Here is a 26,212-nt window from a genome sequence, read left to right as displayed (position 1 = left end):
AATTTAAACTGCATCTTTTTTTCAAAGCTAAACAAAATATTAAAACACCCACAGAATATCATATCTTTGAAAAGCTGCAAAGCCTAAAAATCAGAAAGTTTATCACTCATTATAGGACCAATGCTGAAAGCAACAATATAATCTTTATTTTCTCAGAATAAAATAAATTGCCTTTAATACAAAAAGAAAACATCCTTTAAAAAGCTTCATAATCAACATTTTATGACAATTTTTACAAATCTTATAAAAAGGGCCCACAGAGGCAATATCTTTATCAATTTTTCAAAACTGATGTCAATGGATTACTATATTCCAAACGTTTCAGAATGTTTTTCCATAATTAAAAACGCCAGAACTAATTTTTAATTTTTTACTGACATGTTCACACGTTTATATTCCCTATTTTTTTCTCCTACTACCAGCCTTTAAAAAACATTTTCCTTGTTTTAGTACAAGTTAGCTTTATGTGAAAGACTGGAATGAAAATTACCAAAATGGTAAAAGTGCTGCATTTACTATAGGTGACGTTTCTTCTACCCTTCTAAATTCTTGTGTTATTTTTAATTAACATGTAAGTACTTTCAAGATGCAAAAAAAAATTTTTTTCTATTTCTTATGACACTGCTCTTTGTAAGGCTCTGATTTGTCAACCTTTTGTGGTAAATTAGGTAGAAAGTGATGTGAATTTAAACATCTTTCAGATAAAGATGGAAAAGTCAGAGAATGAGAAAATGTAGTTTTCGTATATCTAATAAAATTGTATCAACAGATACTTTAAACACAGGTAGCAACAACTTGAAAATTAAGCAAACATCTTTTCTTCTTTAAATTTACTTATTCTCCAATGAAAGTTAAAGATTAGGTTTGTGTGGGAAAGATCTAATTACATCTATTTTCTAACTCACTTTTTAAGTCTATGAAACAATTTCAAGCTGTGTACCATTAACAGTGCTGAAAATGGAATAAAGTAAACCATAAAAAAGTTGTAATTTAGAAATAAGCTGTTTTTAGGCAAGTATCAGGCATTTTTTGATATGAGAAAGCACTCAAAATTATTTAGCATAACAAATACTAAATAATAATCCAAGGCCTCTTACCAATTTCAGCAGGTAGTTGTTTAATTTTGTTCTCTCGAATGCTAAGCATGCTGAGTTTTGACAAGTTTTTGATGTCCTTTTCCACAGTAGTTATACGATTAAAGCGAAGGTAAAGAGTGGTGAGAGAATCCAGCCTATACACCACTGAAGGAATTTCTCTCAGTTTATTATGCCGTAAATCAAGCATCCGCAGCTTCTTCAAGTTATCAAGAGAGTCAGGCAAACTGGTAAGTGAATTTTCACTTAGAGCCAGTGTCATGAGATTTACTAAACATCCCACCTCTGCTGGGAGGGACTGCAATTTGTTACTGTATAAATAAAGTTCTGTTAATTGAGTCAACTCTTTGATTGATGATGGCAATATGTGTATAGATCTCTTGGATAAGTCCAAACGCATGGAATTCTCTTCCCGGCATTTGTTGAGCTCTTTAATCACCTCTGCATTGCTGGATTTTTTTCTAGTCCCAGGTGCTGGGTTTGGCCGTTTAATCGTATTGTCAACTGAAAATGCCACCCCTGGTTGGGCAGCACTGGAGTCCTTCTTTCCATCTTTGGCATCTTTCCCTTTGGTCTTAGGTTCTTTTTCTTTGCTCTCTTTCCCAAAACCTCCAGAGGCTTTTGCCTCCTTTTCTCTTTCCTTGGCTGATGGTACTTTGGGATCTTTTTCTTTAGAGTCTTTTTCTTTTCCTAAACTACTACTCATGGTGACTCAAGCCTGGACAAAAACTACATGAACTCCTTTTATTTTCCAGTAATTGAATTCAAAGATGAAGAGACAAAGATCCTACACAATCAAAAAAGTACTGGCTTGAAGAAGTAATCAGCATGGAGTAACATCCATCCGTTACATGTTGGATCTAAAAGCACTATGCCCATTTCTGATCATTCATTCCAACTGGTAAAATAGTGCTGGTCAATCAATGATTCATTAGAGTTCCTGAAATATAATATAGAGAGTATTAAATTACTTTAGATAATTTATATTAAGTAAATAGGCTCTGAAAAACAATCTTATTAGAGTTTGCCATTTTCCTATGATTTCATTCTTAAATATTTATGAACATCCTTTATAGGTAAAAATCCATTTAAAACTACACAGCTTAATAAGGCTGGCTCTACCTTCAAGAAACTTGCAATCTAATAGGAAGAGGTAAGAATGTAAGTTACTTTAGTAGAAAATTTTATAAGACCTAAAAAGTGGAAGAAACCACAACAATAAGCTTAATATTTATTACGTGCTTTCTATGTACTAGCATTATTCTGAGGAATTCACATGTATTAATATAACACATACAACAGCCCTATGAGATACATTGTTATCCCCATTTTATACAAAGAAACACTAAAGCACAGAAATATTTTTAAGTAATTAACTTTGAGATCTTGGAAACACGACGGAGCCAATATTCCAAATTAGGTAGTATGTGCTCACAGCCTATGTTCCTAACCCACTACACTAAAACAGTTCTATCTACAATTAATTGGCAGATAGCTTTAGATAACAGAAAGGATTTCAATGGTGGTGACGATAGAAGGGAGAGCAGTCTGGCAAAAGAAAAAAAATGAACAAAGTGAAATATGTATAAAAAACAGCACAGTTCAGGGAAAGAGGCATTAATAATCTGTACTTTAATAAGCACTCTACATGATTCTGATGGAGGTAGACCTGCGGATTACCTTTGAAAACCAGTGACAAAGGGCAATGTCCAAAGATTGTATATTCTAGGGACTGAAAAAGTCAGAAAGATCCATGGCACAGGGTTCTTAAAAGCAGAAAAAGTCTGCTGGTAAAATGACAGGCCAAAAAGACTGGCAAAGGACAAAAAGATTAGTAAAATATTTATGGAAGGAATCAGTCCTCCCTAAACATTTTGAAATTTAAAATTAGTAATTCTTATTTTGTGACTCTATTGTTAACTCTATTTAACTAACTGGTAATTATTTGGTACTAGGGATTAAAGATAAAATAAATTCTTACCTGACTAGCTTAAGAGGTTAGAACAGTTTTTAGAATTTTGTCAGACTACCAAAAGGATGTGATAATGTTAAGTGCTAAGGATTCTGCTAATAATTTATTTGTATAGGATGTGAACCCCACTCTGTATACAAGCTTGTAGTTTAATTAGACAGCCAAAACACTCACATATAACAAGTAATTGATAAGACAGTATATTATTAAATCCTCAGGCAAGTGGCATATGCTATAGCACTTTTGAGAAAATGTGTATCAGTGAGAATGGTTGAAAAAAGCATACAGGACTTAGGCTAACTAGTCCTGGATTAATGGGTTGTGTTCAAGCAAGTAAAGGAGAGATGGCAAAGCATTACAGGTGGGTGGCATGAAAAAGAAATTTTTGCCTAGAATAGGGAGTGGAGCTTAGTTTGCACGGGACACTGAAAATGTGTCACTTTGCTGAAGCAAATGGTCAAATGTGCAGAAATAACAGGAACTGGGGTAGAGGATGAATAATCTGTAAATTTCAAACTGCACGGTATGAACTTTACTGGTATATAAGGTTCTACAATTAAACAAATACATCATTATTTGCTAGCACACCAGGAGAGCTCTATCTATTACTATTCACCCCTTTCAAAAAACAGAAAAAAATTATTTTGCACTACGATGGAGAGAGACTAAGAAAAACTCTAGAGATACTGATTCAGAAAATAATGCTGATAAGCCAATATGAAAGTACATTTACTAAAACCATACAACTGAATAATGGGAAGTATGCATAGCTAAAGAGTTATAGGCATTGCTTATCAATTTGTATTTAAGAAATGTCATTATATCAAGTTTCTGGAAATCAAATTTCTATTTAGCAAGATATGTATATCCTAAATTTAGAAGGACACCTCCTATATAAGGATCAAATGAAATATATAAGGTGTGAAATCACATATATTAAGTACAGAGGATAGAACAAGATTATCCCTATTAAAAGGTAAGAAAACTTGGAAAGAAATAAAAAGTAAACTTTTCTAATGATAAAAACGAAAAAAGAAAATACGTGACCTGAGATAATTTGCTTAAAAATACAAATTCCTAGGCTCCATCACAAATCACTGAATCAAAATTTTAGGGAGAGGGGGTCTAGGTATTTTATAAAAATAAACGCCTCAACAAAAGCTTATCAATTTTGGGAAACACATGATATGACCAAATGTAAGATCTGAACACCAGTATATTTAATATTATATTTTTCAAATATAATTAAAAAACAATGAAGGTTGAAGGTAATGGGTGGGTCAAGAAAGAAACTTTATTAGTGAAAATATAAGTTATTAATAAAGATCCCATTGAAATCCAAAAGGACTTCCCATAATCCATAATACTATCCACTATATCTGAAATTCAAACTGATACTTGAACTGTCTGATGGGTTTACTTCAGTGGTGATGAATTTGAACTAGTGACCCACAAACTCATCCTGTAGCTCTTGTACCTAATGAGATTTGCTGATATATATAGTTCAATAATAGCTCATAAGAAATATAACTAGTCAGAGAAAAAAGCTTTTGACCTTGACAAAATTGCTATGCTTTACTTAAGGGAATTAACTAACCAGCCAGACTTAGCTATTAACTAAAAATTTTTCACATCCAGTAAAAATATTTTTGGCCAAGAGAACTAACAAATTATCTGAAAAATTAAGTTCTGGATCTAGTTCAGACCTGAATCAGGTGACACTGTCAAACGTTTCAGATAAGAAAACATATTGAAAGTAATCTTTCATGTTTCTTGGAAATAAGTTATTTAATAGTTGTTTTTTAATCACTTCAACTCCACTATGTTTTGGGGGATGGCTATATCTGCACACAATTTGAATCTTGCACTCACTTAGGTAACAGAATACACAGTACCCAGTCTCAAAATGCTTGAAATCTAGTGACAAAAGCATAAAATTGCATCAATAATTAAGCTGAGGTTGGCAAGGAGGTTTTTATACTGGGATCTTTACTACCCCAGAGGACTCTTTTATTCACCTCCACCTAATAACTACCGCATATGAAGCACTTGATATGTTAGCTCCCTTGAATACACTTAACCATTAGTGACCCCAAACAAAAACACTACAAATTTGGCCGGGCGTGGTGGTCCACGTCTGTAATCCTAGCACTTTGGGAGGCTGAGGCAGGCAGATTACTTAAGGTCAGTAGTTCGAGACCAGCCTGACCAACATGGTGAAACGCCATCTCTATTAAAAAATACAAAAATTAGCCGGGTGTGGTGGCAGGCGCCTGTAATCCCAGCTAGTCGGGAGGCTGAAGCAGGAGAGTCGCTTGAACCCAAGAGGCAGTGGTTGCAGTGGGCTGAGATTGCGCCACTGCACTCTAGCCTGGGCGACAGAGAGAGATTCCTCAAAAACAAAACCAAATAAAAACTACAAACTTGGTGGAGCTCTGAGTTGATACCATTTTTCTCTGGTACATAACTATATTCCAAATTATGAAAACTCTGAATTTCAAATTCCTAAGTAGAAGAGTTCCTCTAGTCCCAATTTACTGATGAGAAAACTGAGGCACCAAAGTCAGATACCTACTAAGTGACTAAGGAAAAATTCAAAACCAGGTCAGCGTGGTCAGGACTCAAAAGCCCAGATATATTCTTTCCCCATCTCATGTTGGATTTCAGAGATAAAACATCCAAATCATGACTATATGAGGGTGGTGATTACAATTCATTTAGGCTTCTAATAGCTTCTAAGTCAAGGGTGAGCAAACTTTTTCTGTAAAGGGCCAGATATTAAATACTTGAGGCTTTGCAAGAGAGACTGCTTTCTGCTGCAGGTACTCAATTCTGTCAGTTTAGCATAAAAGTAGACAATATGCAAATGAGTAAGAGTGACTGTGTTTCAATAAAACTTTACCAAAAACAGACCTCAAACTGGATTTGGCCATCAGGCCATAGTTTCCCAAGCCCTGTCATAAGTCAGTGTCAGGTTTTAAATCATTCCTTTCAGGAACTATATTTTTATGCAAATTGAACACAAGAAGTAAAAAATGTAGGCTGCCAAATTTGGAAAGGCTGGTTATTCAAATTCAGTAATTTGGACTTTATCATGCAGACATCATGATTCTTTCAACTCTAATGTTCCAGCAGTGTACTCTTAGGGGCTGCCAAGAGTAAATATAAAAAGCCAATAAAGGATTCCTGAAGGAGAAGAGGCTATAATTACAGTCATATTTTTAAAAAATTTACCTGACAATGTTTAGAATGATTGTAAACAGTCAGGACTTCAGAAGGAAGGCAGAAAATTTAAAAAGCAATAATAATTTCGTGTTTAATCAGTGCCAGACATTTTCAGCAAGAATTCCCTAATGTTCAATCATTGCCAGACATTTTCAGCAAGAATCATCTGGCGAGCTTAGAAATCGTAACCCCTAATCCAAGAATGCTAACAAAATAAATATCTGTGGTAGGGAACAGTAAGCTGTATGTTTAAAGATTTTTCCAGGTGATTCTATGTAGAGCCGAATTTGGAAGCCACTGCAACAGTCCATGCCAAACATGATAAAGGTACAATCTAACTATTTTTAGCTACAGTATTTTGGAATTTTGTAGGTTCACTTTAGGTTGTCTCAATGTTTAGAGAAATGCTACTGGCATTTAATGGGCCAGGTCTGGAGATGAGAACTATACTTGCATACTGTACAACCTTCAAATACCTACCAGATATATAACTAGGTGAAATACCTGTTTATAATTTTGAGCACCTAGAATCTAATTCCATTTTACACAAAAACTGCAATATTTTTGCACTATTCTTTAAGAGTTATTTGTTATTTCTGATGATCACTGATACTCATACTGATCTTGGTATCCCAGTCACAAATATAACACGTCTGTATCAGTTTGCACTTCTAACAATCACATTCATGAGGACATATTTACAAACTTTTGCTCTTCATTGCTTTCTGGTATTGTGCCTGAACACTTAAATACTGAAACATAAAATGTATAATAAATTCATTTTTTTCTAATATCATTGTGCCTAACCATTTACATAACATACAAAATGTACAATATTTTTCTTATTTATCTCCTTTAAGAAATTACATAGATTTTTAAAAATAATGTAGGTTACTATCATTTTAGAAGAGTAAGGAAGTGTTACAGAATGTTGCATAAATGAGATATTAGGTCTGATGTACTTGAGAACAATTGGTTTAAACTACAAAGGTACTAGGAAAATATAGGAATAATTCTAGAGACAGAAAGCAGTCGGGGATGAACAGGAGTAGGGAGAAGGAAGGGATTCAGGGTAATGTCTGAGTAGCTGGCTTAAATCAGGTGGAGGCAGCATGATTATTCAAGACAGGGAACATAGAAAAAAGAAAATTAGTAAAATGTTGAACAAATTTATACTTAGATTCTAGTCTAGTCCACACTTGAAAATGTGATTTTAGAACAAAGGAGGGAGGTCTGGGCTAGAAATAAAGATACAGCTTTGGTGTCAACAGCAAAGGTTTCAGATGAGACTATCCACAAAATGCATGTAGAAGATGATACTGGTACTCTGGGGAAGATAAATATTTAGAAACGGATGGATAGGCCAAGTGCAGTGGCTCACGCCTGTAATCCCAGCATCTTGGGAGGCCGAGGCAGACGGATCAGGAGGTCAGGAGATTGAGACCATCCTGGCCAACATGGTGAAATCCCGTCTCTACTAAAAATACAAAAATTAGCTGGGCCTGGTGGTGCACACCTGTAGTCCCAGCTACTCAGGAGGCTGAGGCAGAAGAATCGCTTGAACTGGGAGGCAGAGTTTGCAGTGAGCCAAGATCGCACCACTGCACTCCATCCTGGCAACAGAGCAAGACTCCGTCTAAAAAAAAAGAAATGGATGGAAGACAAAGGCCTCAAAGAGAAACAGAGGTACACATAAACCAGGAAAGGGTATTGTCAAAGCAGCAGCCAGTTCATCTATTTAAATTTTAGAAGGAAGGAGTAGTCAAAAATACATAGCATACTGGCAGAAAACTTAGCCTTAGAGAAGATGGATCTTTTTTCCTTTCAATTAAAAAATGAGAATGGATTCAGGTACAGACAAGTTTGTTTGAAGGGAGGAGGAATAAGAGAGAGTTAAGTGGGATTATCATCTCCAGTTACATACAGAATCATATTTGTTTGGTGAAACAGAAGCAGATTAATCTGTTGAGAACAAGAAAGGCAAAGTTTGCTAAGGGGTTGATGAAAGAAGTAAAAAGGAATGGATGAGGACATAGACCAGAGATAAATAAAATTGCTGAGTCTGATAAATTTTGATATCATTAATTTGTAGTGGCATCAATCTCCAAAACTGTTATTTGGCAATCTAAATTGTATTCCTAAATTAATTTAAAGTTGAGGGGATTCACAGGGCAAGTGTGGCAGAAAAATAAGGGACCAGACAGTACAGTTTGGGCTGGTAAGCAGAAAAAAGTGAACCTAATAAGCCATTAGTTTCTTAGATAATTAGAGGAAAAGGGAGTGATCAAGGAACTGGAAGAGTGAGTTGGAAATTGTGGGCGGGGGGGCGGGGGGAGGGTTGTCTTACTGATTAAGAATCTGATGTTCTTCCTGCAAGAGAATTTACATTTCTCCACAAACATATACATGCGGCATTATACACACCAGGTAAAAAACTATGTTCAATTAAGTCAAAGAATCGGTATAACAGACAAGCATTAAAAAGCTAAAAAGATAGTAAATTATGGCAAAACAAAGCAATAAGCTTTCAATCACAACAGTCCTAAGAATTTGAGAAGTAAAGAAATGAGTTGATTTACTCAAGCACATATTGGAGTCACTGAGTTGCTGAAACTAGAATACAGAGCTATTGATATTCAGGGCACTGTTCTAACCAATCTTGCTGACTACAATAACGTATTTTATCTTGATGAACCATTTAAATGGCATGAAAGCATGGAACAATACTACAACCAAAGGTACCCATTTATGAATATTGCTATTTCCAAACTTAAATACAAAGATCAGCAAATTATAGGAAGAAAATATCTATTAAGTTAATGTTGCCTTAGGGCAAATGCCCAATAAAGAGCTTGTTTCCTTGATCTCTGAACAAAGCTCCAGGTTCACCAGAAAAGGTACCCTGATGTCTAATTCTGCAGGTCAACTAAAACCTTTTCTTTCAATTAAAGAGGCTACAAATATATCTAACTTTCTTACAAGAAGAAGCTACTTACGAGATATTTCACTGGCAATATATTAAAAGGAACATTAAACGGAATACTTTGCTATTAAAAAAACAAAGGATTTTTCCTAGGGCCCAATCATTTATTTTTTCTTTTATTTCTCATAAACATGAAATACATAATGATTATATAAGGTAACGGAAGCAGATAATCTAAACCCAAGCAGATGAAGATAAATGTGAGATTTAAAACATTCATTTTATACAAGACTATCATTTTTTAACATGTAAGAAGAGTTTTCAAACTGGAAAAGTCTTAAACTTTTTATTCCACAATTTCAACATATTTTAGGACAAGGAGCACTGCTGTGAAAAACAAAGGTTTTTTAAAAGGCAGCAAGGTATCACAGGACATTAGGCAAAGCAGCAGAACTGCAAGCAGCTACATCCAAAGAAGCAGAGTGGTCTTAAGGTATGAAATGTAGTCAGGAGTTTGAGACCGGCCAACATGGTGAAACCCAGTCTCTACTGATAATACCAAAAAAATTACCCGGGTGTGCTGGCACGCACCTGTAATCCCAGCTACTTGGGAGACTGAGCAGGAGAATCACTTGAACCCAGGAGGCGGAGGTTGCAGTGAGCCAAGACTCCAGGCACTCCAGGCAGAGTGCAGTGAGCGCCATTGCACTCCAGCCTGGGTGACAAGAGCGAAACTCCATCTCAAAAAAAAAAAAGACATGAAATGTAAAAAATCTGTTGGATCCACAGGAGTCATTTCAGGCAATTAGGCACATGCAGATAGCAGAGGAAGCTATTACAGGTGACTCTGCAAAGTCTATACTTTAATTCTCTACATGTGTCGGCACATGTGCTACCCATACATAGCCATATATTAGGGTTGTGTGACCCATGTACTTAAAAAGCATATATTTAATAAAGTTTCCATCACTTACAACTCTGTCATATCTTCCAATTTTGATGACAATGACCTTTAAATTATCTAAAATTATTTTATTTGCTTAATTGTTCCTTAGGTCTTTATACCCTTCCTTCCTCCTAACTCTTCAATGAGAACAGGAACTTTGTTCAGTGTTGAATTAATATTGTAATATCAGAAAATAAAACATGTAATTAAGTCTCATATTTCAATTTCTACTCTAGGACAATGTGCTTTAGTAAAAAAGAAATTATAATATTTTGGTTGAAACAAAAATTATAGAAAACAGAGCAATGACATAAAGTCACATTATGTATTTCTTGGTTAAAAGATTCTATTTTCCCCCTGAAGTTCCCTTTCACACTACAGGTTAACAGATGTCCCACACATGATATCGCAAGTGTGAATTTATTAAGTCAGCAGTTAATGAGTCTACACAAAACTCTGCATACAGAGACCTCAATAAATGTCTTTTAAACTGAACTGAGATAATCAATAGAGTTTCCCCCAATCTCACTAAAAACCTACCTCATTTGCATCAGACTTGATTTCCCTCCAAAATCAGATCTTTATCCCAAACTGCTCCATTTCAGTAAAAGACAACATTCAGTTAAGCAAGAAACTTAAGAAACTTAACAGTTATTCCTATTCCTCCTTCCTTAATTTCCCACATCTAAACCTTTGGCAAACATGGTGGACATTAGTCAAAATGAATCACAAATCGTCTACTCTCCACATTCATTGCCTTCACTATACTCCAAGCTCTCATCATCTCTCTCTTGAACTACCTTGTCTCCTACCTTGGCCTGCTGATTCCCACATACTTTAAATCCATTCTCCAAAAAGTGAACAAAGCACTTTTTATCCAAATAGTTCATATTACTCTCCTGCTCAAATTCTCTAATGGCTTTCCGCTGTATGCAACACAAAATGTTACAGAGGACCAGAAATGGCTAATTTTTCAAATATTAGGTAAAGAAAAGACATCTTAGAGTTGCCCCATTAAATCTCAAAATTAACATATTTTAGGAAAAGGTTTCCCCTGCCTGTCTCTTCAACCTTATCTCTTATCAATCTCTCACTGGCTTACTATTCCCCAGTCACACTGCTCTTACTGTTCCTTGAAAACATCAATTTCTTTCCTACCTCAAGCCCTTGTCTGTGTTTCCTCTGCCTGGAATGTTCTTCCCCAATCTTCGCATGGGTGACTCTTTTATTAATATTTAGGACTCACCTCAAGCTTCACCCCTTAAATAAAGCCTTCTCTGACCATCTAACGTGTTTTATTTTCTTCATAACATTTATTAGTATATGAAATTACTTTACTCTTTCATGTTTATTTGCTTATGATACATCCCATTTCCCTGCAAGAATGTAAGCTCTGTAAGACTTCCTTCCATAAGATAAGGGACCTTGTCTGTCTTGTTCACAAATATACTGTTAGCATCTGTATCAGTGCCTGTTTTACAGTAGTTGATTAGGACCTATATTAAAATAACAAAACATTTAAACTTTAATTTCAAAGGCACTTTTAATTTCAAAGTGACTTGAGAATCTGCTGTAAAGAAGCTAGCTGATACTACCCCTTTATTTTGATGCTAACATAAACATTTATCATATAACTAGGCAGTGAATGAGTTGATTCTAGATAACCAAGTCTTTTGATTCCATAGTCAATATACTCCTGCCACCCTAACCATGCTGCCTCATGTTAAAAAATGTATTATCAGAAAATAAAACATGTAATTAATTCAAATATTTCAATTTCTATTCTAGGACAATATCTTTTAGTAAAAAAGAAATTAAATTTGTAATATTTAATATTAATATAAGTAAATATTTTAACTTAATAGTATATACTGTGAACACTAAATTGGAATATAAACATTAACAAATTATACACAAAAACAATGGACTTTTTTTTTCCTTAAAAAGAGGCAAACAGTAGCTTTTCCTGAATATAAATTATTTAGAATAAAAATGTAATTTTTCAACAAATTTTTGGTCAACGAAAATTAAATCAGTGCTTATAGACAAGCCGAATTAGAAAATAAAAGGAACCAAGATAGATAACTTCACTTAGGTTAAATATATTAAAAAGTAATAATTATATATAATTAAAAATTTTCCTTTTTATACTATAGAAAAGGTATCACCAGATATCCATTTTTAAAGTATATTTCCTTTTCTATTCCCCCCAATCCACCAAATATGTGGCATAAGATGGTAGGTTTAAATATCTATACACATCAAACCTATCAAAATATATATATATACTCGTGTGTGTGTGTGTGTATATATATATACATATATATGTATATATATCAAAGACTTACTGTAACTACACACAAGTTATACAATCCATCAATTGTGCTCCTTGGTATTACCCAATGTGATGAAAACTATGTTCACAGAAAAACTTGCACACAGATGTTTATGGCAGCTTTATAATTACCCAAACTTACGAGGCAACCAAGATGTGTTTCAATGGGTGAATGAATAAACTGTGGTACATCATAAAATACAATATTAATCAGCGCTAAAATGAAATGAGCTATCAAGGCACAAAAAGACACAAGAGAATTTTAAATGCACATTTCTAAATGAAAGAAGCCAATCTGCAGAGGCTACATACTGTATGAATCCAACTATGAGACTTTCCGGCAAAGATAAAACCATGGAGAAAATAAAAAGATCAGTGATTCTGATCATTAGAGAAATGCAAATCAAAACTACAATGAGACACCATCTCACGCCAGTCAGAATGGTGACTATTAAAAAGTAAGGAAACAACAGACTCTGGCGAGGCTGTGGAGAAATAGGAACACGTTTAAACTGCTGGTGGGAATGTAAATTAGTTCAACCATTGGGGAAGACAGTGTGGCGATTCCTCAAGGATCTAGAACCAGAAATACCATTTGACCCAGCAATCCCATTACTGGGTATATAGCCAAAGGAGTATAAATCATTCTAATATAAAGACACATGCACACATATGTTTACTGCAGCACTATTTACAATAGCAAAGACACGGAGCCAACCCAAATGCCCATCAATGACAAATTGGATAAACAAATGTGGTACATATATACCATGGAATACTATGCAGTCACAAAAAAAGAATGAGCTTATGTCCTTTGCAGGAACTTGGATGAAGCTAGAAGCCATCATCTTCAACAAACTAACACACGCACAAAAACCCAAACATTGCATGTTCTCACTCATAAGTGGGAATTGAACAATGAGAACACATGGACGCAGGGAGGGGAACAACACACACCAGGGCCTTTTGCGAGGTGCGGGGGAAGGGGAGGGAGGGCATTAAGACAAACACCTAATGCAGCCAGGGCTCAAAACCTAGATGACAGGTTGATCAGTGCAGCAAACCATGATGGCACATGTATACCCATGTAACAAACCTGCACATTCTGCACGTGTATCCTGGAACTTAAAGTAAACTTAAAAAAAAAAAAGTCAGTGATTGCTAGGGGTTGGGGGAGTGAGGGATGAATAGGTGGAACACAGGAATTTTCAGGGCAGTAAAGCAATTCCCTATGATACTATAGTGATAGTTATATGTCATTACACATTTGTCAAAACCCATTGAACCTGCAACAGTAAAAACCCTAATGTAAACTATGCACTTTCCATGATAACATGTTAATGCAAGTTCATCAATAATAATGAATGTGCTTACTCTGATGCAAGATGGTGGTGGCAGGGAAGACTTCGCTTGTAGGGTAGAAAAGGGAATATAAGGGAACTCTGTACTTCCAACTCAATTTTGCTATGAACCTAAAATTTATCTAATAGTGAAGTCTATATTTTAAAAATTTAACTGGAAAAAAATCACTTAAAATACTGCTTTATTAAAAGCTGAAAAAAACAAAACGTAAAAAGGCAAAAAATTAAGGTTAACTAGTGTGAAAGAGGGCAATATTTAAGAGAAACTAGTAGTTTCATTGTCTGTAACAATCTACAGATGACCTCTTAAGTCTGTCCTAAATCAAAAATAAAAACAGCCCTGTGCCTATAAGTTTTAATCAATTAAAAAGACATTATTAGGCCAGGCGTGGTGGCTCACACCTGTAATCCCAGTAATTTAAGAGCCTGAGGCGGGCAGATCATTTGAGGTCAGGAGTTCAAGACCAGCTTGCCCAACATGGTGAAATCCCACCTCTACCAAAAATACAGAAAAATTAGCCAGACACGGCTTTAATCCTAGTTACTTGGGAGGTTGAGGTGGAAGGATCACTTGAACCTGGGAGGCAGAGGTTGCAGTGGGCCAAGATCAGATCATGTCACCAATATCAGGATTTCCTAGATTTGAAGGCTGAACGTCACATTTTCTGTGTGTATTCCTCCATCAATGAAGACATAGGTTGATTTCATATCTTGGTTATTGTAAACAATGCTGCAGTGAACATGGGAATGTAGACATTTCGCAATATAATAATTTCATTTCCTCTAGATATGTACCAAGAAGTCAAAGAAATGAGACTGATGGATCATATATGGTAGATCTCTTTTTAATTTTTTTATGAAACGTCATACTATTTTTCAGTACGTGGCTGTACCAATTTACAACAGTGTAAAAGAGTTCTATTCTCTCTATGTCCTCGCCAACACTTACAGTCTTATTATCGTCTTTTGGAAAATAGGTATGAGGTGACATCTAACAGGTGTGAGGTGACACCTCATTGTGGTTTTTATTTGCATTTCCCTGATGATTAATGACGTTGAGCATTTTTTCACATACCTGATGTACACTGTATGTTGTCTTTTGAAGACCATCAATGCAAGTCCTTTATCCATCTTAAAAAATTGGGTTGTTTTTGTATCATTGAGTTCTTAAATATATTTTGGATATTAAGCCTTTATCAAATGTATGGTTTGCAAATATTTTCTCCTATTCTGTCAATTATTGTTCACTCTGTTGATCGTTTCCTTTGCTGTGCCAAAGCTTATTCAGTTGATGCAATACCATTTCTCTATTTTCGCTTTTATTCCTTATACTTTTGGGGTCATATCCAAAAAATCATTGCCCCGACCAATGTCAAGAAACTTTTCCCTTTGTTTTCTTCTAGTAATTTTACAGTTTTAGCTCTTTAAGTCTTTAATCTATTTTGAGTTGATTTTTGTATATGGTGTAATTATTTTCATGTTTTTATATATAGTACAGGAATGAAATTTTTATGCTCATGCTTCTGCATATGGATATTCAGTTTTTCCAACACCATTTATTGAAGAAACTATCCCTTCTCCATTCTGTGTTCTTGACATCTTTGCTAAAGATCAACTGATTGTACACATGATATAAGCTTTCTGTTCTGTTCTACTGGTCTTTATCTCTGGTTTTATGCCAGTACCACATTGTTTGGATTACTAGGTTTGCAGTATATTTTGAACAATTGTGGAGGCATCAGGTAGTATGATGCTTCCAGATTGTTCTTCCTATGGCTGCTTGGAGTCTTTTGTGGTTACATACAAATTTTAGGATTGCTTTTTCTATTTCTGTGTAAAATATCATTGGAATTTTGATAGCTATTGTATCGAATATATAGATTGCTTTGGGTAGTACGGACATTTTAATAATATTAATTCTTCAAATTCAAGAACAGGATATCTTTCCATTTATGTGTCTTCTTCAATTTCTTTCATCAATGTTTTATCAATTTCTGTGTAGATCATTCACCTCCTTTGTTAAATTCATTCCTTTTTATTTTTATGCTACTGTACAGGGGATTGTTTTCTTAACTTCTTATTCATTGTTAGTTTATGGAAACACAACTGGTTTTTGTACATTAATTTTATATTTTGCAACTTTACTGAATTCATTTATTAATTCTAACATTTTTGGTGGAGTCTTTAGGGTTTCCTACATATAAGATCATGTTATCTACAGAAAGACAATTTTACTTTTTCCTTATTGATTTCCACATCTTTTATCTCTTTTTCAGGTCTAACTGCTTTGATTCGGATGTACAGTACTTTATAAACTAGAAGTGATGAGAGAAGAAATCCTTGTCTTCTTCCTGATCTTAAGAGGACAAGCTTCCAGCTACCTGAGGGCTTATATAACCTTTATAGTGTTGAGATACATACCTTCTATTCCTAACTTGTTGAATTTTTATCACAAAATGATCATCTTGCCAAATGTTTTTTCTGTATCTATTGAGAGATCACACAATTTCTGTCCTTCATTCTGTTAATGTGGTGTATCATTTATTGGTTCTTACAAATGCTGAACCATCCTTGCATCCCTGGGATAAATCCCACTTGCTCACTGTGTGTGAACCTTTTAATGTGTTGCTAAATTCAGTTTAGTAGTATTTTGTTGAGGATTTCTGAGTCTAGGTTCATCAGAGATACTGACCTGTATTTTTTTTTTCTTTTAGTGTCCTTGTTTGGCTTTGGTATCACAGTAACACCAGACTTGTAAAATGAGTTTGGAAGTATTCCCTCCTCTAAGGTTTTGGAAGAGTTTTAGGACTTGTGCTGTGTCTTCTTTAAAGGTTTGTTGAAATTCACCAGTGGAGCCTTCAGGTCCAAGGCTTTTCTTTTTTGGGAGGTTCTTGATTACTGATTCAGTCTCCTTACAGTTATTGAGTGTGATTGGATTTTCTATTTCTTCATGATTGGTAGACTCTATGCTTCTAGAAAAAAATTTCCATTTCTTCTAGGCTATCCATCTGTTTGTGTATAGTTCTTCATTGTAGTCTCTTATTATCTCATTTGTATTTTTGTTGTATCAGCTGTAATGGCTCCTCTTTCATTTGTAATTTTAATTGAGTCCTTTTTTTGCATAGTCTAGCTAAAGATTTGTCAATTCAGTTTCTTTTCACAAAACCAACTCTTAGTTTCATTATCTCTTCTACAATTGTTGTAGTCCCTATTTCATTTATTTCTGCTCTGATCTTTATTATTCCTTTCCTTCTAATAACTTTATGTCTGGTTTGGATTCTAGTACAAGGTTTCCAATCTTTTGGCTTCTTTGGGCCACACTGGAAGAAGGATTGTCTTGGGCCACATGTAAATTACACTAACACTAACGCCAGCTGATGAGCTGGGAAAAAAAAAAAAAAAAAATGCAAAAAATCTCTCATAATGTTTTAAGAAAGTTAGAAAGTTTACAAGTTTCTATTGGGTCACATTCAAAGCCATCCTGGGCTGCATGTGGCCCACAGGTTGGACAAGCTTGTTCTAGTCCTTTGAGATACAAAGTAAGGTTGTTCATTTGATTATCTTCTTTTTTCCTTAATGTAAGCATTTATCACCATAAAATTCCCTCTTAAAACTGCTTTTGCTGCTTCACGTAAGTTTTGCTATGTTGTGTTTCCACTGTCTTTTGTCTCAAGATACCTTTTCAATGTCCCTTTTTTTCTTTGATCCACTGGTTGTTCAGGAATGTGTTAATTTCCACATATTTGTAAATTTTCCAGTTTTCCTCCTGGTGTTACTGATTTCTAGTTTCATACTCTTATGCTTACAAAACATACTTGATACAATTTCAAACTTCTCAAATTTTTTAACACTTGTTTTGACCTAAAGTATCTTTAAAAATGTTCAATGTGCACTTAAAAAGATTGCATATTCTGCTACTGTTCGATGGAATGCTCTGTATATGCCTGTTACGTTCATTTGGCCTAAAATGTTATTCAAGTCTGTTATTTCTTTATTGATTTTCTGTCTGGCTAATCTATCTATTGCTAAAGCAGGGGTACAAAAGTCCCTATTATTATATTACTATCTATTGTTCCTATCATTTCTGTTAAGATTTTAGAATCTCGGCTTTCTCATTATAAAAAATATTTTGGTGCTCTGATGTTGAGTGTATATATATTTACAACTATTATATCTTCTGGATGAATTGCCTTCTTTATCATTGTATAATGACTTTCTTTGTCTCTTACGACAGTTTTTGACTTGAAGTCTATTTTATCTTACGTAAATATAGCCACCCCTATTCTCTTCTGGTTACCATTTGCGTGAAATATCTTTTTCCATTTCTTCATTTTCAGCCTATGTGTGTCCTTAATGCTAAAATGAATCTCTTAGGCATAATACTGTAGGATCTTTTAAAAAAACGTATTTTAAAAAATTCTGCCTTTTGATTAGAGAACTTAATCCATTTACATTTAAAGTAATTGTGAATAAAGACTTACCATTGTCATTTTGTTGTTTTCTGACTATCTTGTAGCTCCTCTATTTCTTTCATCTTCTCTTAATGTTTTCCTTTGCGATTTGATTTTTTTTTTTTATGGTAGTTATTTGCTTTCTCTTTATCTTTTGTGTATTTACAGGTGTTTTTCTCCAAGCAATGTATATAAGACATCTTGTAGTTATAATAGTCTGTTGTTAAGCTGATAAAAATTTAATTTCAATCACATACAAAAACTCTTAACTTCTCCACACCCTCTCTAAGTTTACATTACTGAGGACACAACTTAAATCTTTTTAGATTATATATTTATCAACAAATTATCATAGCTAAAGCTTTATTTTATTCCTTTGATGGTGTCACGTTTCCCTGATCATTTGAGATCCTTATGGACTTGCACTGGTGTTTGCATATTTGAAGAAGTAGGCACCTCTCCAGTCTTTAAAGAGGAGCTTTAACATAGGAAGCCCTTTACCAGTCAGCCTGTCCAGAGATTCCGGACAGCATGGCTGGCATAGTCCACGAGCAGGCTTGCTCTTTGACTTCTCCAGTAGGCTAGCCTCAGTTACTGGGTCCGCAAGGATGGGTCTGGAGACTGGTTCTGTGGGATCTGGCCTGGTGCCTGGGTCTACGCGTGCCAGCCTGGCACTGGGGTTCACTGAGGTGGTTCTAGTGCTGGGGTTCACAGTAAAGTTAGGGGCTCACTTGACTCTCCTTCCTCCAATTAGAGGGCATCTTTCTCCATACTGTGCTGCACAGGCTTGGGAAGGGGTGAAACAATTAATGTGCAACTGTAGTTCCTACCCTCTTCAATGCATCATTTGTTGTATCTCTGCTACACCCGGGTGCTACAATCTATCACTTGGAAGCCTTAGCTCTTGTGAAGGTATTTTTGCCTATGAGTGGTTATTCAAAATGTTTCTGTGAAGAAACAAATGCTGAAAACTACTATTCTGACATTTTACTAACATCACTCTTCCTATTTAATTTTTAAATATGATGAAGTCATTCCCTTGCTTAAAAAATCTGATGCCATCTCATCTTTCAAAATAAAAGGCAAGCCCTTACTCCAACCTCTAAGACTCCACATGATCTAGCCCCTACACTTGTCTAGCTTTTCTCCAACTCTCCTCGCTAGGTACTTGCATTCCACTCATATTAATCTTGCTTTTCTTTGAATGCAGATCTACATGCTCACACATTAAGTCTTTATTCTAGCTATTCCATCTGCATATATACAGCCCTTTCTCTCAAAAATCCACATTGTTTGTTCCCTGCTCAAATATCTCATTCTTGATCTACACAAAAAAGAGAAATGTCTTCCTGTTCTTTTTACCCTGCTTTATTTTTCTTCACAACATTTACTACCTGATAAAATATATTTACTTATTTATTTTGTCTATCATCTCCCTCTCCTCTATGAATGTGAAATCTGTGAAAGCAGGGGCTTCTGACTATTTGGTTTGCAGCTATATATTCAGAGCCTAGAACCTGGCCAATACTAGATGCCCAAGAAATGGTTACTACATGAATAAAACAACAAATTACTGTATCTAGATATAATTTTTTAGAATAAATTTCTTCTTTAAGAAATATAAATGATCAGCTTCAAAATATCTGTTATCTCAGTAAAACTAAAATGAAAAACAAAGAAGGCATAGTATAGAATTATGTCATTCCCATACCCATCAGAAGTTACCACTACAATAATAAGATATCAAGGATTTCACTGAGTGATATCATGATTATACTATTCAAACTTAAGGGATTTGTATTTGATTAAAAAATCCTACTCAGGGCCTGAGTAGGATGAAAAGGACAATCCCACAAAGATGCAGTTCTGTGTAGGGTATCAGTCAGAACAGGAAGAGATGAACACTGACATATGATGGTAACCCACAAGATGTTCAAGAGGCCAATTGGGATAGGGCGGGTATGCTCGTAGGAAGATAGCTCAACATAGAGAATCAGAACCTGATTGGGGGTGAGAAGAACACCCACAGGTAGTGATGAACCAGGGTGTGATACTGGAGTCTATGAGAGTGAGGAAGATTTCTACATGATAGGCTTGATGGTTAAGGGGGAGGCTGCACATCATGAACAGTTAAGATTTCAAGCAAGGTGAAAAGGTATTCACACAGAGGGTAAGCCTAGCATGGAGAGTCAGAGTCTGAGTGGGGTTGGGGTGGAGATAGGGAGAGTCAAAGATGGAGGTCTGTCAGTGTGGGATGCCAAAGCCCAAGTGGAGGCGACATCACAGAAAACAGCAGAGTAAGCATCTCTAAAAATTCTCTCTTCCACAAAAGCACAAAGAAAACTGGAAAATAGAATCAACTTTATCAGAACTCTAAAAATTAATAAAAAGCTTGCATCCAAGTTGCATTTATTTTTAAAAAGCTTAATCTCAGTAAGAATGATGAGCTTTCTAACATTTTAACTTGCCCTAGTCCCATCCCTTGCTCTCCAGATCCACAGCAGTCTCGAAGAAACGACAGCTCACATTCCCAGTGCACTCTAGAAGCTATGTTAAAAAGCATCAAGAGTTGTAGCTCATTCAAAGCTTCATTCTCCCCAAATTATTACTTGACTGGTCTCATCTCCAGGAAGACCCTATTTGCAATGCTGACCGTATGTGACCTGACTCAGAGCTTGCACAATGCAAAACGCCTTTTCCCCAGGGAGATACTCATTGAAAAAAATTACAGGAAAGTGTTTTATACCATATCTACTTGAGGCAGTGAATAACAGTTGGAGCAACAGACTTAAATCTGAAAAGGAAAAGCTGAGAATGAAATACCCGTAAGAGACTTCGAAAAGCTCTGACATATTACTAGGAATCTAGAAGGTCATACACATGCCTAAGGCTGTGTACATGCTCAAGGAAGACCTGAAAAGGGCCTAAGCTTTGAAGCTCTGCACAAGCAGGACATAAGGACAAGGCAGAGTTGCCAACTACCCAGCTGAGTGTTGAAGGCATGCCCCAACACACACACAGACAATCCTCTGGCAAAGACTAGGAGATTTACTGGTTCCAGACATGTAAAGAAATCTTTGTCCAGTCATTTGCAACAACTAAGCTAACCAACTAGAGACTGAATTATCTACTGAGGTAGTCACACACATCAAATAGAGTTTGCAGAATTAATTCACCAAAGTAATTAAATGAAGAAACAACTACAAGTACTCCAACAAACCCTGAAGAGAGGGCAAAATGTGATTTTCATAGTTGCCAAATTATTTTATTATAAGTCTCCACTATTTGGACATTTTTATATTATTTAGAATGTCCACATTATTTCAAAGACCATTTATTATTTAAAATGTCCAAATGTAATTTTCAACAAAAAATTTTAAGATATGCAAAGAAACAAGAAAATATGAACCATACACAGGAAGAAAAGCAAATAACAGAAACTGTCCCTGAGGAAATCCAGATATTGGACTTATTAAACACTTCTAAATCAGCTTTTTTTTTTTTTTTTTGGCTCAAAGATACATACTTTTCATTTGTGATCTGGACTATCTTCATTTTCCACTGTGGGCAGAAGGAGCACACATATCCACAGATTTTCACTGGATAATGGTAAAATGATAAGAGGGCCTGGATAAGTACCAACTTCAAAATAAAAAGCAGAAAATAGTATCACAACAGAATATCCTAAGAATGGATATAACAATATACTATGGAACAAGGAGCTTATGAACTTTGTAACATGTCACATTTCAGATTTCATAATAAATTTTCCAAGGTATGTTTTTGTCATTCTCAGTTTTTCTGTAATAACAAAAAAGCAGGGAGATAATAGGCAGGTCTTCCTTTGAGTCGAGCAAGAAAGAGGAGACTGGTGAGATCAAATCCAATCCATAGCCACATGGGGCAAAGTTGGGCAAAAGAGGATCTTAAATGATAATAGGTGGAAGAAGTGTGCTAAAAGAGTTGGTAGAAAGATTCTGGGTTGCCAAGAAGAAAAGGAGAATGCAGACTGTTAAAACTGATCCATAAAAGGCCAATGTGACTTTCCATGACCAGAATGCTTAATTCCATTCCTACTGCCTCAAGATTAACTTACTTGTTTAGATATAAGAAAATAGGTTCTCAATTTGACAAACACAAGTTACTCACTCTTAATATTTAATATAGTGAGACTACTTTTTGTTCTCTAGTGAGTTAGCAAGGTTTCAGTGTTCCAGCAGGACAACTCAGCCATTTATTATTGATCACACCCTAGAGTTGAAGACACAGGCTCACAGAAGGTCGTGATAGCCCATGTTCACTTAGGTAAAAGTTGTAAATGAAAATTTAATATCAAATCTCCTGTAAGTTAGCTATTTTAAAAATGTTCAATGAACTAAAGGAAAACATGCCTATAGAACTAAAGGAAGGTATAAGGACAATGTCTCACCAAATAGGGAATATCAATACAGAGATATAAGTTGTTTTTAAAAGAACCAAATAACCTGGAGTTGAAAGTGCAATCATGGAAATGCAAAACTCACCAGAAGGGTTCAACAGCAGATATGAGCAGGAAGAAGAAAGAATCAGCAAAGTTGAAGATAGGTCAATTTATATTATCCAGTCTGAGGAACAGAAAAAAAATAATAATAATAAAAATAAAGAAAAAGAAACAGAACCTCAGAGACTTGTGGAATATCATGAAGTGAACTAACATACTCATAATGGGAGTCCCAGAGGGAAAGAAGGAAAAGAAATAATGGTTGAAAACATTTCAATTTTGAAGAAAAGCATCAATCTACACATTTAAGAAGCTTAACAAACTCCGAGGAAGATAAATTCAAAGAGAATCCACATAAAGGCAGATGATTATCAAACTGTTGATAGACAGAATTCATCTTAGAAAACTGAGGATGAAAAAACTCAAAACAAAGGCAACAAGAGATGTGACTCATCGTGTACAAGAGATACTAAATATTAACATTTAATTTCTCATCAGAAAATATAGAGGCCAGAAGGCAGTGGGAGAACATATTCAAAGTTCTAAAAGAATTTTTTTAAACTGTCTAACAAGAATTCTATATCCATAAAAACTATCCTTCAAAAATGAAGGTAAAATGAAAGCATTACCAGAAGAATTCATTGCTAACAGACCTGCCCTATTAGAAATAAAGTGAGTACTCTGGGTTGAAATGGAAGGACACTAGAAAGTAATTTAAATATACATGAAAGAGTCTGAGTAGACCAAGAGGGTGTTATTACAGAGAGGTAGCCTGGTATGGATTATCAAAACCTGAGCCAGTTGAGGAGAACATGTGGCTCTTCAGTCTCTAGTATTTGGCAGACATTTTCTTGAAAATGAAGGAAATGAGCCTGTTAATTCGAAAACAAATGAGCTGGGTACAGTGGGTCATGCCTGTAATCCTAGCACCTTGTGGGGCTGAGGCGGGAGACTTGCTTGAGCTCAGGAGTTAGAGGCTGTAGTGAGCTATGATTGAGCCACTACACTCCAGCCTAGGCAACAGAGCAAGACCCTGTCTCAAAAACAAAAACAAAAACAAAATAACAGAATATTTGTTGCCAGTGATAAAGTTAGACCCTAAATAAAAATTAGAACTTTAGAAAGCATGCATTCACCACCATGAACTTGAAAGCAACCCAGTATTTAAAGACCTTCCTGACGAAATCAGTGGAATTATTAACAAATGTCTTTAATACTGTATGATAAAATATGTCAACATTTAGAAAATCTGCGTAACTCAAAGAGCCAGTATTTTCCAGAAGACCAATGTATGATGAATCAAAATCACACGTGGGTAAAGAACCCTTCAAAGTACAAAACAAACGAACGAATTTTGTCTTAACAGAGAATGAAAAATTCTTTGGATGGTGCTGAACAACTGGATATCCATAAGCTAAAACAAAAACAAAAAATTACCTTAATCTAAATTTCACAGTGTATATAAAATTAATTCAACTAATCCAAAATTTAAGTTAATTCAAAATCATGGTTTTAAATGTAAAATGTAAACCTATAAAACTGAGAAGAAAACATACAAGAAAGTCTTCAAAAACTAGTAATTCGTAGGCAAAAAAAAATTTTTTCATAAAAGAAAAAATCAATACACTGCACTTCATCAAAATTAAAAAGTTTTGCCCCACAAATGATCCTGTTAAGAGAATGAAAAAAACAAGCTATATAGACTGGGAGAAAATATTTGCAAACCATGTATTCGACAAAAGTCTTACATTTAAACATAAAAAGAACTCTCAAAACTCAACATTAGGCCAAGCACAGTGGCTCATGCCTCACTTTGGGAGGCTGAGGCAGGTGGATCACTTGAGGCCAGGAGTTCAAGACCGGCCTGGCCAACATGGTGAAACCCTGACTCTACTAAAAATACAAAAATTAGTCAGGCATGGTGGCACATTACCTGTAATCCCAGCTACCTGGGAGGCTGAGGCACCAGAATCACTTGAGTCTGGGAGGCGGAGGTTGCAGTGAGCCAAGATCGCGCCACTACACTCCAGCCTGGGCAACAGAGGAAAATGCAAACCAAACAAAACAAACAAATAAAAACTCAACATTAATAAAAGAAATAATACAAGTAGAAAATGGGCAAAAGACTCAAGCAGACATTTCACGGGAGAAGAGATACAGAAAACAAGTATGTTCAAATAAGATGTTCAGTATCATTAATCAATAGGAAAATGCAAATTAAAATCACAATGACAGACTACACACCTATCACAACTTAGAAAAAAAAAGTGAGAAATGGGGAGAGAGAAATAATGTAAATACCAAATATTTTAAAAATTAGTTGGGTATGGTGGCATGTACCTGTAGTCTCAGCTACTTGGGAGGCCGAGGTAGAAGGACTGCTTGAGCGCAGGACGTGGAGGTTGCAGTGAGTAGAGATTGTGCTAACTGCACTGCAGCCTGGGCAACAGAGCTAGACCCTGTCACAAAAAAAAAAAAAAAAAAAAAACCACAAATACCACTATTTTGTCTTTCCTCAGGAAAGACAAATGTGTGTGGTCAATCTATAGAAAGAGTGTGTGAATCATTTTTCAACATATCCAAACATTCTAAAAAACGTATACCAATTATCCAAGTGGCCAGGTTGAGTGGATGGTGACAGTTCCTCAATTTGTTAAAGAAAAAATCTAAATTAAAGACAACAGAAAACCATTAAATAACTAAGAGAGGAACTGATAAAATCATCACAGTAAATAAAGATGACAAGAAACAGAAAATTGAAATGTTCATAAACGTGCTGCAATACCTAAGCAACACCTGAATAATTTGTTAATATAACCTGTATATAAAATTGTATAACTATAAATAATTGAATTTACATACAGGATACATGCAAAATCACAAGTATTATACTTTGAACACTTAGAGGATTTTGAATGGACATTTTTAATATACACTGTTTTCACGTATATGCTGACTTTTGAACCTAACCCTAAAGATGTGCCTTCTTCCTAATATGATTCATTTCTTTTCTAAGAGAAATATAAAGGTATGTGAGAGTTACGCATCTCTGAAAGAGGCACAGAAGAAGAAATAGAAGAACATACACCACAATTAATGTAAAGATTAGACACATAAACCCCAAGAAACTTTGATGAAACAAGATTAGGAAAGGCAGCATTGCTTTCTAGTCTTGGGAAACTGAGTAAAATGAGTGGCCAACAAAATACACAAAATCCACAAGTCTATCTCAAAAAAAAAAATTTCTCCTATCATTTCAGCCCTGATTCTACAGATGGCACTAATAACTTTTATCATTCTGGTATTTAAAAGAGAAATTTCTTCCAATAATACATTATGTCTAAATGCATAATTCATATAACCAAGAGGCCAATTATTTTCAACAGAATGGTATCTTCTGAAAAGTACGTTAAAAAGAATATATT

The 26,212-nt window shown here is 35.1% G+C and overlaps 1 protein-coding gene across 6 annotated transcripts in view; it reads right to left on the bottom strand.

The window, feature by feature from the left end:
* The window catches only part of SHOC2 (SHOC2 leucine rich repeat scaffold protein), a 93,654-nt gene that overhangs the window by 45,627 nt on the left and 21,815 nt on the right, over window positions 1-26,212 (bottom strand). For 3 of the 6 annotated variants that reach the window (XM_054521814.2, XM_054521816.2, NM_001135400.1), the window contains 1 exon segment: window positions 1,098-2,034. The exons of 1 other annotated variant lie outside the window; for it this stretch is intronic. In XM_054521814.2, the coding sequence (XP_054377789.2) occupies window positions 1,098-1,800 (703 nt within the window). In that variant the 5' untranslated portion in view covers window positions 1,801-2,034. 6 annotated transcript variants of the gene reach the window in all.

Source organism: Pongo abelii, chromosome 8, assembly GCF_028885655.2.
Source record: "Pongo abelii isolate AG06213 chromosome 8, NHGRI_mPonAbe1-v2.0_pri, whole genome shotgun sequence".
NCBI lineage: Eukaryota > Metazoa > Chordata > Mammalia > Primates > Hominidae > Pongo > Pongo abelii.
This window is presented reverse-complemented; position numbering and strand designations above follow the sequence as displayed.